This window comes from Schistocerca americana, chromosome 5, assembly GCF_021461395.2.
Source record: "Schistocerca americana isolate TAMUIC-IGC-003095 chromosome 5, iqSchAmer2.1, whole genome shotgun sequence".
NCBI lineage: Eukaryota > Metazoa > Arthropoda > Insecta > Orthoptera > Acrididae > Schistocerca > Schistocerca americana.
In genome coordinates, this window is record NC_060123.1 from 646,440,684 (window position 1) to 646,454,851 (window position 14,168).

The 14,168-nt window shown below is 42.5% G+C and overlaps 1 protein-coding gene across 1 annotated transcript in view; it reads right to left on the reverse strand.

Moving 5' to 3' along the window:
- LOC124615663 (venom dipeptidyl peptidase 4-like) overlaps positions 1–14,168 on the reverse strand; it is a 352,342-nt gene that overhangs the window by 27,358 nt on the left and 310,816 nt on the right. Inside the window, exons 14-15 of the mRNA XM_047143691.1 lie at positions 5,109–5,303; positions 2,432–2,592 (exon numbers count right to left, since the gene is read on the reverse strand). Of these exons, the coding sequence (XP_046999647.1) occupies positions 2,432–2,592; positions 5,109–5,303 (356 nt within the window). The remainder of the gene's footprint in view (positions 1–2,431; positions 2,593–5,108; positions 5,304–14,168) is intronic.

A 14,168-nucleotide genomic window follows, 5' to 3' on the forward strand; every position in this document is an offset into this window, starting at 1 on the left:
GTTGCGAGGACGGGGCGTGAGTCGTGCTTGGGTAGCTCAGTTGGTAGAGCACTTGCCCGCGAAAGGCTAAGGTCCCGATTTCGAGTCTCGGTCCGGCACACAGTTTTAACCTGCCAGGAAGTTTCATATCAGCGCACACTCCGTTGTAGAGTAAAAATCTCATTCTGGACACTAGTTGTTGTTTGCAAATTTGTCCCGCTATTATATTGCCTTTCCTTTCTGTTTTATACCCGATGGTTAATGTTCTAATGAATAAGCTGCTGGTCGTAAATACAGCCGGGCCAGTTGTACTAAGGCACAGGTTGTCGTCAAACAAAAGAGGGACATTGTGGTTAGAGTTAGATGTTAACTGGTTCAGTTCTTGGACTGTAACTGCATTTCCCAGTCACTAGTTATAATCTGAGCAACCTGTTGTACTAAGATTTTCGTTGCTGTGTTAGAAAGACCAGATCAAAAAATGGTTCAAATGACTCTGAACACTATGGGACTTAACTTCTGAGGTCATCAGTCCCCTAGGACTTTTAGAACTACTTAAACCTACTAACCTAAGGACATCACACACACCCATGCCAGAGGCAGGATTCGATCCTGCGACCGTAGCGGTCGCGCGGTTTCAGACTCTAGCGCCTAGAACCGCTTGGCCACCCCGGCCGGCAAAGACCGGATCATTATTGGTGTATTTTAGCTGGATCTTGTGGTTCCGCCGAGTGAGTTCTCTTGTAAAGTGTTCACAAGTAATGTTTTAAGACTTTCATTCAGAGCGATCTTAATGACTGACAATCAGATTAACTTTGAAAATATTAACAGCCAACTATCACCAGGGCCTTAGTCGAAATAAAATTGTCAGAAAGAACGGGTTGGGAACCTGTCGCAACCTTGTTTGCCAATTGAAGTTAAGAGGTTGGTTGCCTTGAATTAAACCTTATCATTGTCACATTATTTCCTAATCTGTTTAAGCTTTAAGCACAGGTGTGCATCTTAACCCCGAACCTTTCGACATACAGCTTTCAAATTAAAAGTAAAGTCATCTGATTTGAGTAATTGAATCACTCTTGTCATCAATGGTCGTTATATAGTTTCATGTGTTGCAGAAGGGAATTTAATAAGACAGGCTGTGTCCAGAACGGCAGTAAACACCGCTGTTTCACCCGGTAACGGGCGGGCTGCAGGTCCGGCCGTCTTGTAACCATTGTCATATTGTTTGGTGTGTTGCAATACAGCACTTGAGATTTCTTTTGCAAAAGATTATTCAACTTAAGGTTCAAAAATGGCTCTGAGCACTATGGGACTTAAATGCTGTGGTCATCAGTCCCCTAGAACTTAGAACTACTTACACCTAACCAACCTAAGGACATCATCACACACATCCATGCCCGAGGCAGGATTCGAACCTGCGACCGTAGCGGTCACGCGGTTCTAGACTGAAGCGCCTAGAACCGCACGGCCACACCGCCCGGCTCAACTTAAGGGTAAAGGTGAAAAGAATTCTGCAAACTTGTTCATTTTGTTAAAGAAAATTTTATTGTTATATATTATTAAATAAACAGGTTGTGTGAAAAACTTATATTGGTATGTCCTCCCTTCCATGTTTTCTTTAATTCCAGTAAGTACCACGTATCAAAGGTGTTCTTTTTTCTGAATGTGAGTGTACAAACCTGCACCCCGAAGAGAAAATAACGCAAGGACAGAACACACAGTATAGTGCATGGAGAGTACTGGTAGTTTAAGAACAGGAGTCGCAAAATCCAATCTAAACATGTTTAAGTGGCCTCTACGCCAAAGATGACCAGCGTGAATGTTGTGAACCACAGACGACTGAACATTTGCTGAAGTGCCCACGGATACATTAGTTTGCACAGAAGAAGACCTCTTTTTGTGCAATGACGAGGCCATAAAGGTTACAGAATAGTGGAGGTAGAAAGTTCAGATGTTCTCGCCTGCCCAGTAAAGTAAAGTAAAGTAAGTACGTGACCACAAGTCACAAGCAGCACTTCCAAAATAACCGACTCCAATGTATCGCTTCGACAGCGTGCTACCTGAGGATTCCTTGTTAAAGAGGGGAAAATGTGCTGCGTGCTGCTGAAATTCACTTCAGGCTTCAACATGTGTAAGAGTGAGCGCCATTTCGGAAATGCAAACACAGGTATCCAAGATGACTCGTCGAACATATTTCTCCGGTGTTTCAGCAGGTATTTGCAATTTAGTTTTTGCATTGCGTAGCTGGAGTCCACCCAAACAAATGTCGCTCGTCACATATTTCTTGCGATGCAGAGGTTTACCGTAAAGCGTTTCTCTCTCTCTCTCTCTCTCTCTCTCTCTCTCTCTCTCTCTCTCTTCGTTGCAAATTAATTTAACGATGACGCTGTCACATAAACTTTCGTAATATTTCTTGCCCGTGGAGGGAAACTGTTGCACCAGTTCCGGGACTCACCATAGTATATCCAGCTGCTGACGGGAGCTACGGAGACGCCGCATCTGAAGACACTGTCGTTGTCCTTCGCCAACGTCATGGCAGTGGCGTAGCCGCCGTAGCTCCAGCCCCAGATAGCTGTGCGCGATCCGTCGATGTACGGGTACTTCTGCTTCAGTTGCCTGTGGGTGAGAGCACACTTTTAATCAGCGCTTCTCTCCCTCTCCCTCTTTTTCAAAAGACACACACACGCGAATGTACATTGGTATGAAAAGACTATGTCGTTTTGCGACTATTTTTACATAATTAAGTGTAAACAGAATTACACTATGGTGATTAAAACTGCAACAACATGAAGGATACGTAAGACAGACTTCTAATTGCTATGCCTGCATATGCAAGTAATTACCATTCCAGAGCATCTGCACGAATAAGGTTGTCGTAACGCCATCTAAATTCGCATAGAAGGAAAGGTTACATAGCGAGTTATTCACTCAGAAATGGCACTCAAATGTTGCTTGTTTGTGAGACGACTGGGTGAAACCTCTTGTAAGGAGGAGAAACGTTTATCTGCACCTGTCCCAAGACTATAGCGCCAGGACCATGGCTTGTCGGAACTGCAGTTCAACATTCTGCGACATTATCAATGAGCAAAGTTTAGTATGTTGGTTGAAAGATGCAAGTACGTTATTCTATGCTACTTGAGCTATGCCAGATGGAAAGGGTGGCGACTGGTGGTGTACAGGTCTCCTGGCATATGTCACCCTCTGGTCAAATGTTTCCCAGTGGTGAGAGATCTGACGAACATGCTGGTTGGGGCAAAAGTCTTCCACCAAGACAGGTCATGGTAAGTTGGAGAACATACAGTCTGGAGTTATCTTGTTGAAATATTATGGCACAGAGATCTTGAAGGTATGACACAGCCACCAGCGTTTACATGATAGAAATGGGACACCTGCTGTCAAAATTACCAGCAATGTGCACGAGAGGTTATGGCGGCTCATATCATCACAGAAGATTCTATGCCCGGAAGATGGTAGAAAGCGGCGTTACACAAACCAAGATCATGCCTTACAGTTCCTAAAAATGCTGCTTACAAAATCTCTACATTCGTCACTGGATCACCGACGACAGTCTCGTTTTTACTAGAAAACGAAATTATTGAGGAAAAAATTAGGCAAGTAATTTGTACAACTGTAAGGCTTGGAGACAGTAGTATGGGTAGTAGTCATGGTCAGAGAGGTCTCACCTGGTGACACTGAGCTGGCCCTGGATACCTAGGCTGTTGGCAGTGGGGCACATCTGGTAACGCTCATCTTGTCCTGGATCCTTAGGTTACAGAGCATTAGGTACTCACCTGGTGACGCTGATCTTTTCTTACATCTACATTTATTCTCCGCAACCCACCCAACGGTGTGTGGGGGAGGGCGCTTTACGTGCCACTGTGCCACCTACCTTTCCTGTTTCAGTCGCGTATGGTTCGCGGGAAGAACGACTGCCGGAAAGTCTCCATGCGCGCTCGAATCTCTCTAATTTTACATTCGTGATCTCCTCGGGAGGTATAAGTAGGGGGACGTAATATATTCCATACCGCATCCAGAAACGCACCCTCTCGAAACCTGGACAGCAACCTACACCGCGATGCAGAGCGCCTCTCTTGCAGAGTCTGCCACTTGAGTTTGCTAAACATCTCCGTAACGCTATCACGCTTACCAAGTAACCCTGTGACGAAACGCGCCGCTCTTCTTTGGACCTTCTCTATCTCCTCCGTCAACCCAACCTGGAACGGATCCCACACTGATGAGCAATACTCATGTATAGGTCGAACGAGTGTTTTGTAGGCCACCTCCTTTGTTGATGGACTACATTTTCTAAGGACTCTCACAATGAATCTCAACCTGGCAACAATTAATTTTATATGATCATACCACCAAATCGTTCCGTACGCATACTCCCCGACATTTTACAGAAGTAACTGCTACAAGTGTTCGTTCCCCTATCATGCTATCATATAATCATACAATAAAGGATCCTTCTTTCTATGTATTCGCAATACATTACATTTGTCTATATTAAGGGTCAGTTGCCACTCCCTGCACCAAGTGCCTATCCGATGCAGATGTTCCTGATATAGGCCTTTAGTTTTGCGTATCTGCTCGACGACCCTTCTTGAAAACTGGAACTACCTGTGCTCTTTTACAATCATTTGGAACCTTCCGTTCCTCTAGAGACTTGCGGTACACGGTACATGCCTGGATAACAGGCAGCGAAGCCTTGTCCGATGATGTTCATTCGGTTCTGGATCACTAGGTTGCACAGCAGTGGGACATTGCCTTATGATAATCATCTAGTCCTGGAACCCAGGTTGTGGAGTAGTGCGACCCACATGGTGAAGCTGATCCGTTGCTGGATCTCTAGGCCGCACAGCAATGAAAGCTCACCTGATGATCCTCACCTAGTCGTGTATCCTGAAAACATGGAATAGTTGGGCCTCACCTGGTTCAGATACCTGGCCTGCAGATACTGTTGCTTCACCTGGTAACAATGATCTAGTCCTGGATACCTAGGTTTCCAGCTGCAAGGTCTCACCTGATAACGCTGATCTGGTCCTGGACCTCCTGGTTGCACAGCAGTGATATTCACCTTATGACGCTCATCTAGTCCTGGTTCCCCAGTTTGCACGGCAGTAGGGTCTCACCTGGTGACGTTGATCTGGTCCTGGATTTCTAGGTCACCGAGATGGCGGTTGACGGAGAAGAGGATATGGTCGCCCTTGCAGTTGGATCCGCGGCCGTCTATGTAGATGTATATGTAGCGCCGATAGGTGACCATGTAATGCTGGAAGCCAATCGTAAACGAGTCGCTGATCTGCTGTGATCCTGGACCGGCGTACCTGGAAGGCCACCACCATAGACGACAGTGCATTTATCATCTAAGACGATGGGAGGAAAATTTGTCACAGTAGTAACAGTGTTTATGGTAAGTGGTGGTACATGGTCGCAGCAGTTCCTGGCATGTGTCTGTCTATGAAGGGTCACCTGCAAGTGATGAAACAAATTACAGGACCGAGCAAAGAATGTGAATTACAATTTCGCCTGTGGTTCATTGATTTTGAAAAAAGCTTTGCCTCAGCTTCAACAAAACTCTTTCTTAACAGTCCTTGAGAAACAAAAAATGGAGTCAACCTGCGTGAGTGTACTGAAGATAATAGACCCTGCATATAAGTTCCACAATTTGAATTCATAAGGTAAAAGATAAGCCAGCCATGAATCGTAAGATTCGTTTCTAACCCGAAAATGGTTTCCCAGATATGATCGTGTTGGAAGTGCGTCACTTCATTTTGCTGTCATCTTACAATTGACATATCTTTCTGGTTATAGCGTCACCTACAGTTTAACACGGATTTCAAAACATATACAGTGCAGCTTGATACATTTCCAGAGGTGAAACAAGCGGTAAGTTCTACTCTGGGACTAAACAGATGTTGCAGCTCGGTCCTTTGTACAACTGCAATGAGAGCTGAATAAATGGAGTCCACATCTTTAAAACTATTTTGTGCAGTGCTAGATTTTTTTTTTCTTTTTTTTGTTTTGGTTTTAGGGCGCAAAACTTCTATGGTCATTAGCGCCCGGGATGCAGTGCTAGAGTAAGTTATCAGACTGAATGCGTATTAATAGTGTGTTGCTCTCCTGCATATGGCCAAATGACATTGTAATGTTTGCTTATAGTGCAACACACGGAACTACTGCGTAGACCAATTTTCGAACTAATACTACAAATAAATTACAGAAAAACTAAAGTATTGTTATTGAATGTACCAAAAATGAAGAACTACTGCTGAACACAGTAGTAATAGAAAAAGCAGGCTGGATGGGTACAAAAATACACAGTGCAATGAAAATGGTCTGTGTGCTTTCGATAAACTAAGTACTTTTCAAATATAAACATGAAAAGTGTCTAAAAAGGAATGTCTGCAATCAGTTTGACTATAGATAGTGTGATACATGAACTTTTAATTTGAAAAATCCAAAAACTTACTGTGTTCGTCACCCAGCGGAGAGATGCGTGTTGGAAATTGCTAGGAGGGACAGGTAAAGAAACTTATTCCTCAAGAAACAGCCTTAAGTGGAAGACGAGAATTTGACTGTAGCGGAACTGAAATTCATCTTTGCAGATTATGAACCCTAGTGAATCGATGTTAGTGATGTTCCTGGACGAGAAGCTCTTTTATTCTTATTCTGATCTTCCAGGAACTAAGCAAAATCCGAAATGAAGACCTAATAGAGAGCTGATAGGTGATATAAATCGTAAGGACAGACACGGATTCATGTGCACAGTAAGCGCCCCCGTCCAACAACTCCTGTTTCTTCGAAGAATCGAACTCCCATATAGAAAACAGATTCAGATGTGTGGTTGTATGTTATATGTTATAACCGCTTTTAAAATCGAACAATATGATCAGCCTTATTTTGATATAGGGAACAGGTGATCGACAACGTCGGTAGTAATAGCACTGAAAAAGTTTTTATTAAAATTATCGATGTATAATCTCTCGTCAGAATAACGCCCGCAGCAAAGTAGCAGTTCAGGGAAATCGAAGACGGTTTAACGCAGATACGTTTGTTTCTAAATTATACTATAAAAGCCATGTGCTCTCTTGTCTGCGCTCTGAATAAGTCTCCGTAGCTGCGGTGTAGCGGGCATCTCCATGTGATATGTTACGGAAGGGATCAGGTCAGTTTTGTTAAAGTGCAAGAAAATTGACTATAGTTAATTTTTACGGGACAGAGCTTTTGCCGTAAGCTCACGGACAGAGAATATCTGAGGAACTGTGTGTGCGAGAAGAAGTAGCGCTCAGTATTAAATTCTATTTCGTGCCGAATAACTGGTAATAGAATCTGTGGACAACACGAAGGGACGTTAAACTGAATATAAGAACGGAACTGGACACTTAGCTTTGTGAAAGTAAAAGCGCTCGAAGTTTGAATGACTATCAATGTATGGTAATGGACGATTGTCCTTGCTGTAATATCTATGAGGGTCGAACTATAAAAATCATGGACATTTTAGTTACCGTAATTGCTGATGGTAATTGAACGATCAACCGCCCTTTTCCCTCTATACAAAACGCAATCAATCATGATCATTTAATTATTATCTAATGTGGTAAGTAAAAAACTAAAGTGATTTCCATAATTACGTGTGTATTAGCAAATAGTAAGTAACATCCAAAGACGTTATTAACTATCTTGTCTTCGGTAAGGCAGCAACAAATGAAGGGCGATCGACTGAGAAAAAATTTAACATTAATTATTAGTATTAACACCCGAAATTTAGTCGCCGTTATAGTGAAGAGGTTTCTAGCTGCTCCGTCTGAGGTACAGATATAACGAACAGTCGAGCATTTATAGCAGATATCAACATCAATAGCTAACGTCAGAGAAGTCTACGACAGCAGATCGACGGAGGGCGGCAACAATGTGAAGTATTTCACGGTAAGCTTGTATCAGTGAGTGCTCCGCTTCTGAAACACCGGATGAGTATAGTTTGGATAGTTTGTGCTCTGTTTAGGAAAAGCTAGATTTTCACATGCAATGTTTACGAGGTCACATCTCCAGAAATGTGTGTCGTAAGTGGTATACCAACATACTACCTGGGCCATATTTAAAACAGCTGTTGTGCCGTGCTCTCTCCCGACTATGCGTTTTCGTGAACTTCGCTGTCTATCTGCGTTTGGTTTCCCGCTCTTGTCGCGGTTAGGTCGTGGTTCTCCTTCCTTCTACGTGTGGCAGCAGTGATATGTATCGATATTTGCACCGTGAACCATCTTTGGTTTGGTGCATATAGTTTCTGGCAAGTGGTTCTGGAGGGGTCGGTCGGTTGTTGCGGACGAGGGAAGTTACCTCTGAGCGGTGCAGTCGGCTGGGGCAGTGTCGGAGCGTGTGTGGAGCTGTCCGATCACCACGAGCTTCGTGGCTCACCGACCCAGGACGTCAAAGTTGAATAGTGGTTTCAACTACCCAAGCCACGTCCATTCATGTTGTGGTGGTTCGCTTCGGTGGTTTGCTGTTGGGGAGGTTTTCCGGTTAGCAACACCGACTGGTTCTACTGCTGAGATTTAGCCGCCATGCGGTGCAATTAACTGTTTTGGTCGACTAAGATTTGAGTACACTAGTGGAATTTTCTGTCTTGTGGCTGTGAGTGTTCCGGTTACCTGCCCTGGCCACTAACGTAATTTCAGGCAGCGACCTTTCCTCACCTGTTGTTGCTGTCCAACATAGGGTGTAATTTTGACAGCTTATACATACTCCACTGTGGATTATCGCGTTTGTAACATTGCCGGTTTGAGTTCTCATGTACTGATTGACGGGAAGCAAGTCGTTGTGTCGCGGTCGGTCTGTGGCTGTCCCCTGATTGGGTTCCGACGGATCAAGTGTAGATGGGCTCACCACCGGTCTCACCTAAGTGAACGAGGGCAGGCCGACCTACCTGGAGGCCTTCTGAGTGCCACCGATGTTTAATTATCTGTTGTCAGCTATTTTAAATTTTACGCTTATGGTTATTTGTTTTGTTTCTTAAAATTTAGCAAATTGATTTTTAAATTTATCTTTCAAGCTTAAACGCTGCGGCCTTCTGCCATTAAAGATTATGGTAATACATTTTAAAATTTTGAAGTTTAATTCCCTCAGCCATTGATATTGCACCTTGCATTCGTTGCTTCTTTAAATTATTTTATTGCTATCTTAATTGGATTTTTACCTTGCTAAGATTTCTTGTTGGAGGCCTTCAGCCGTGAAAGAGTTGCATTCGGTAAAGATTCGGCTATGTGCCGTTTTGGTTGTAAATGTTTTTAAATTAAAGTAAATGACAATTAGAAGCAGAAACTGACCTCAACCCTTGGCCCGTTCCACAACCCTATTATCTGTTCTGCCCTTCGGGTTTAGCGGGCGTCTCAGCTGTCACTAGTCGCCGTTCCTGACGTCGAAAAATGCAGAATGTCGATGAAAGGAAATAAGACCCAAGATGGTGACGGCATAAAATTTTAAGCTGAAAGATGGTAGTGGCATCAGATTTTTAAAAAGTTCAGGCTGTCTGAAATAGCCCAGTTGTGTTTTGTAATCCCTCAGATGTCACAGTCCAGGAACCAGGAACCATGTTCAAAAATATCCTACGGCTAGACTTATTTTATCCCTAACACACACACACATATATATATATATATATATATATATATATATATACTCTCTGTAACAGTTATTACCTGTTCCATAAAATTTCGAGCATGCAAAAAATGGTTCAAATGGCTCTGAGCACTATGGGACTCAACTGCTGAGGTCATAAGTCCCCTAGAACTTAGAACCACTTAAACCTAACTAACCTAAGGACAGCACACACATCCATGCCAGAGGCAGGATTCGACCCTGCGACTGCAGCTGTCGCGCGTTTCCAGACTGTAGTGCCTAGAACCGCTCGGCCACCATGGCCGGCTCGAGCGTGCAGCCGTTTAAAATTCTCTAACATTTCGGGTATATATCCTTAAGACGCCACTCACTCCGACCTTGAAGCTCTCAGACCGCACCACTACGGATCCGACTGTAGACACAGAAGCACCAGTGCTTGAACGTCAATCTTTCGGTTCACTTTGAGGAGGTTAAACGATGTACAGCCGGAATATTAGAAGGAGAAGGAGGAGGAGGAGGAGGAGGAGGAGGAGGAGGAGAAGAAGAAGAAGAAGAAGAAGAAGCGGAATGTAACTGACTGCACATCCTAAACTTTATGGAGCATTCATTCTGCTACAAAAACAGTAAGGTGTACATCGATGATATTGACTAACGAGTATACGATACGCATCCAGAAAGTAAGTTCCGATCATGTCCAGAAATGGCATGAGTAGTCTGACAGGAATGTGCATCTGGAGGAGTAGAGAAGCAGGTATGCGGGAATAATGCAATGTCGTTCGGTCCTGTGATGGCAGCGGTTACCACGCAGTGCTACCGTGGGATGACTGCTCTGGTATTGGCTTCTGACAATTGCGATGTTCGTGCAGTTACTCGATTTTTGCATGCTGAGAAGCAGTCTGCAGCAGATATCCATCGACAATTGAGCCACAGGTGTGAACAAGGCATTATGAACAACAATATGTTCAGACAGTGCTGCAGGCAGTTCGCCGATGGATAAACCAATATTCACGATGGAATGTTGTGTCCGACCATCCCTGGTGACACCAGAACCAATGGAAAGTTTGCAGCAAGCAGTTTTTCAGAACAGCGCTTCACAGTTCCAGATTTCCCTTGTCATTTCCCCCCAGATGTCTCACTCGGTGTATCACGAAATGTTCCCCAGTCGCTTGGTTCTTATAAAGTACGTGCTTAGGTAACTGACAGGCGAACACGAAACCAAGTATCTGGGCGTAGGAAGAGGAAGGTGAAGGTGAAGGTGAAGGTGACGGTGACGGTGACGGTGACAAGTTTCTCGGGCATGTTGTCACTGGGGACGAAACATGGGTGTCGCATGCCACACTAGAAATAAAACAACGATCCATGCATTGGCAGCATAGTGGGTCCCTGTGAAGACCAAATTTAAGCAGGAAGTCTCTCTCAAAACATCATATGTACTGTGTTCTGGTGTCCTCCTGTGAGTTTTTCCCGTGCAGAAAGACCATTAATGTTGATCAGTATTGTCAGACATTGAAAAATCTCAGGACATCAATCCAGAACAAGATGTGTGGGATGTTGACAAAAGGCATTATGTTTGTGGATGACAGTGGGAGACTCCATATAGCCAATGCCACACAAAATGTGTTGATTCAGCTTGGGCAGAGGATCTTTGACTATCGACCCTACACCCCTGACTTGGCCCCAAGCGACTCACGTCTTCCATCTAATGAAGCGTTTTCTGGTAGAAAAAACATTTCCCCAACGAAACTGAGCTGCAGAATGAAGTGACATCGTAGCTCTCGTTGCTGTCAGCAAGTGGTGGTTATGCTAAGACGAAGCCAGGGAATCTATGTAAACATTCCAATAAAATATATTACTTAGAGATTTTTTTGTTTTCTATATCATCATCTCAACTCACTTTCTGGATACACCTTTTAAGTATTTATTAATCACCTGTGGTAGCACTGTTATCCACAGACATTACATTTTGCAGCACATGAGCACAACAAACCTTACTGAAAATGATTTACCTTGATGTGATTATTAGTGAGTGGTATCATTCAAACTGTGTGTTTTCGTAATATGCAAGAGCATCATAATGCACAGAATACGAGATGTAAATAAGGAACATAACCAAAGACAGTGATGGACAAGACTGCACAAACAGAGAGGAGAGTTCGATATTTCGAAAGTAAGATCTTTACTCCAAAATAAAATTTATCAAAATATGTAAGGATTTTGATTACTAAATACATGCAGATTACTTATTATATGCAAGTGTAACTACAGATCTCTGATCAAGAATGAAAATACGTTCTTGCATCAAAATAAAACTACTTTCAAAATATATGAAGATTTAGAGTACAAAACACATTGGTCATTGCCATCATAACAATTTCTTTTTAATATTTAAAAAAAGCACATAGCTCTCTTAATAGCACAACTGATAAAACTTGCGTGTTATAATGCTCTTATTGATGAGATTAGTTAAGTCTTTGTTGTACACATTAAAGAAATCAAGGACTGTCTGTATTAGTTATCGAAATATGTTAAGATTTGTTCAGTAACTTTACGAAACTCCCATGTCACCACTGCCGGTACAAATTGTCGACAAGACCAGTTTGATCTTTGTTATCCCCATGTTTAGATTGTGTATGTTATTTGTCAGAAATTTTTCTTAGTGCAACTAAACGTGATATCGATGTCAGTGACCTTCATGCTGGAGTATTAACTTGATCTTTGAAGTAGAAAAAGTTTTTCATCTTCCACTAATAATGCTAATTTATGCTATCACATAGTGGAGACTACTTGGCACTTCACCCTATATATCACCATTTTACAGCAGAATTTAACTAACTGCTCCATGTGCAAAGCTTTTCACATCTGCTGAAAATGCTAACCAATGCTGTCAAACTGCCTAAATACTAAGGCGGTAATGGTTGACACAAACAAGTAAGCATCAGAGTTGAAATTATATCCTAACCATGTAATTTGACAGTTGATGTCGGGTTACTGGCTTGTATAGTATCCAAAACAGCAAATAAAACCTTAACAAAATTCTCCATACATTACCACTGTTAAACAAAATTGTAAAAAATTGTCCCACATGTCAATGCCAAAAAATCAAAACTTGTTCAAACAATCAAAACAGATTTGTGTAGACCTGTGTTATAAGCCTACTCCCTTTACTATGTCACCACAGACCGGATCACAGAATCCATGACATTACAGGTCCTAATTATAATAATTGACTTGGTGTGTTATATCACAAACAGACGATCATACAATGTAATAGTAAATATCCTCGCAGATGAAATTTTTAAATTTGGTCGAGAGTTATATGAAGTGCTAAAAATTAATCTTTTGTTGTTCCTTTAAGCCATTAGGCAGGCAATCTGCAACAGAAACTGGGTGACCATTTTAGCTGTTTACTAATTTAGATACGAGCATGAAGCCACGAAAGTTCTAGGCGTTTATCCAGCAGTGAGTATCAAATGACTCACAATGCCAAAAATGACAAAGACGACGACGATGAGACGACGCCGACGCTGCCATCACTGACATACAGAATATACCACTCACACAAACTAAGTTGACACTCAGTGCGTTGGCTGATAGGAGTGACTGTAAATGGGAATGCCATTACGGTCTCGCCCTTCAGCCATGGTGTCGAATGTCAACTTAGTTTGTGCAAACAATAGATCGGTTGACTATGATGTAAGAGATCGTGTTTATGAGATGAAGCGCTTTTGTATAGCCTATTGGTAAACTGATAGCCACTCCACAGGTAAAATGTACCTTCTCACTGAAATTATAACAATGGTAGTTTTGAGATCGAAGTTCTACAGTTTCAGAGTTTGTAGCCCAAACTTCAAAAAACAGAATGTCAGTTGCTAGGTGGTTATAGTTAAACAGACGGTGTTTCACGTGCTGCAGTGAGGACCGTATACATCACAGAACGATAAACCACCGTAGTCATGCGATAATGATTGAAACAGAAGAAATGGATTAAAATTTGTGCTGCGGCCGGGTCTCGAACCTGGGTCTTATTGCTTTCTAGGCAGAAATGCTACATTTTTTTTTGATAGCCTGCTATCCTAGCCATTTTATTTTAAACAAAAATGAAGAAAAAGGAAAAAGGGATTTTGGATGGTTTGTTTGTCTGCTTTTTTTATTTTTATTTTATTTTTATACAAATGGATAAAAGGAAGGCTGTTCCTCTTCGGCTACATAAACAGAATAATAGGAAGTCGTCCCGTTACGACAAATCGTTGCTGTGTTGTTTGTTCAATCTCATAAAAAAAGGAACTGGGAAGAGGTGCTATGGTTATCTTCTCTTGTCATCGATAATCCAGCTGCGAGGCGGATTATCGAATGCGCTCCAAAGAAAATTAGAAAAATATTGCCTATATTTAGGGTTCTTGACGATCGCACAATGTCGTTCGTTGAGGTAATACCAAAAATTGGGTACTGTCTTTTCGCCATTACCAAAGAGGTAGTGAACAATGTGGCCGCTGATCCACGTCACAGAGTTCGTTTTTGCTCTTGGGAAATAAATCTTATCGGGGAAAAGAAGTGATCGGGTAGTTATCCTGTCGGGA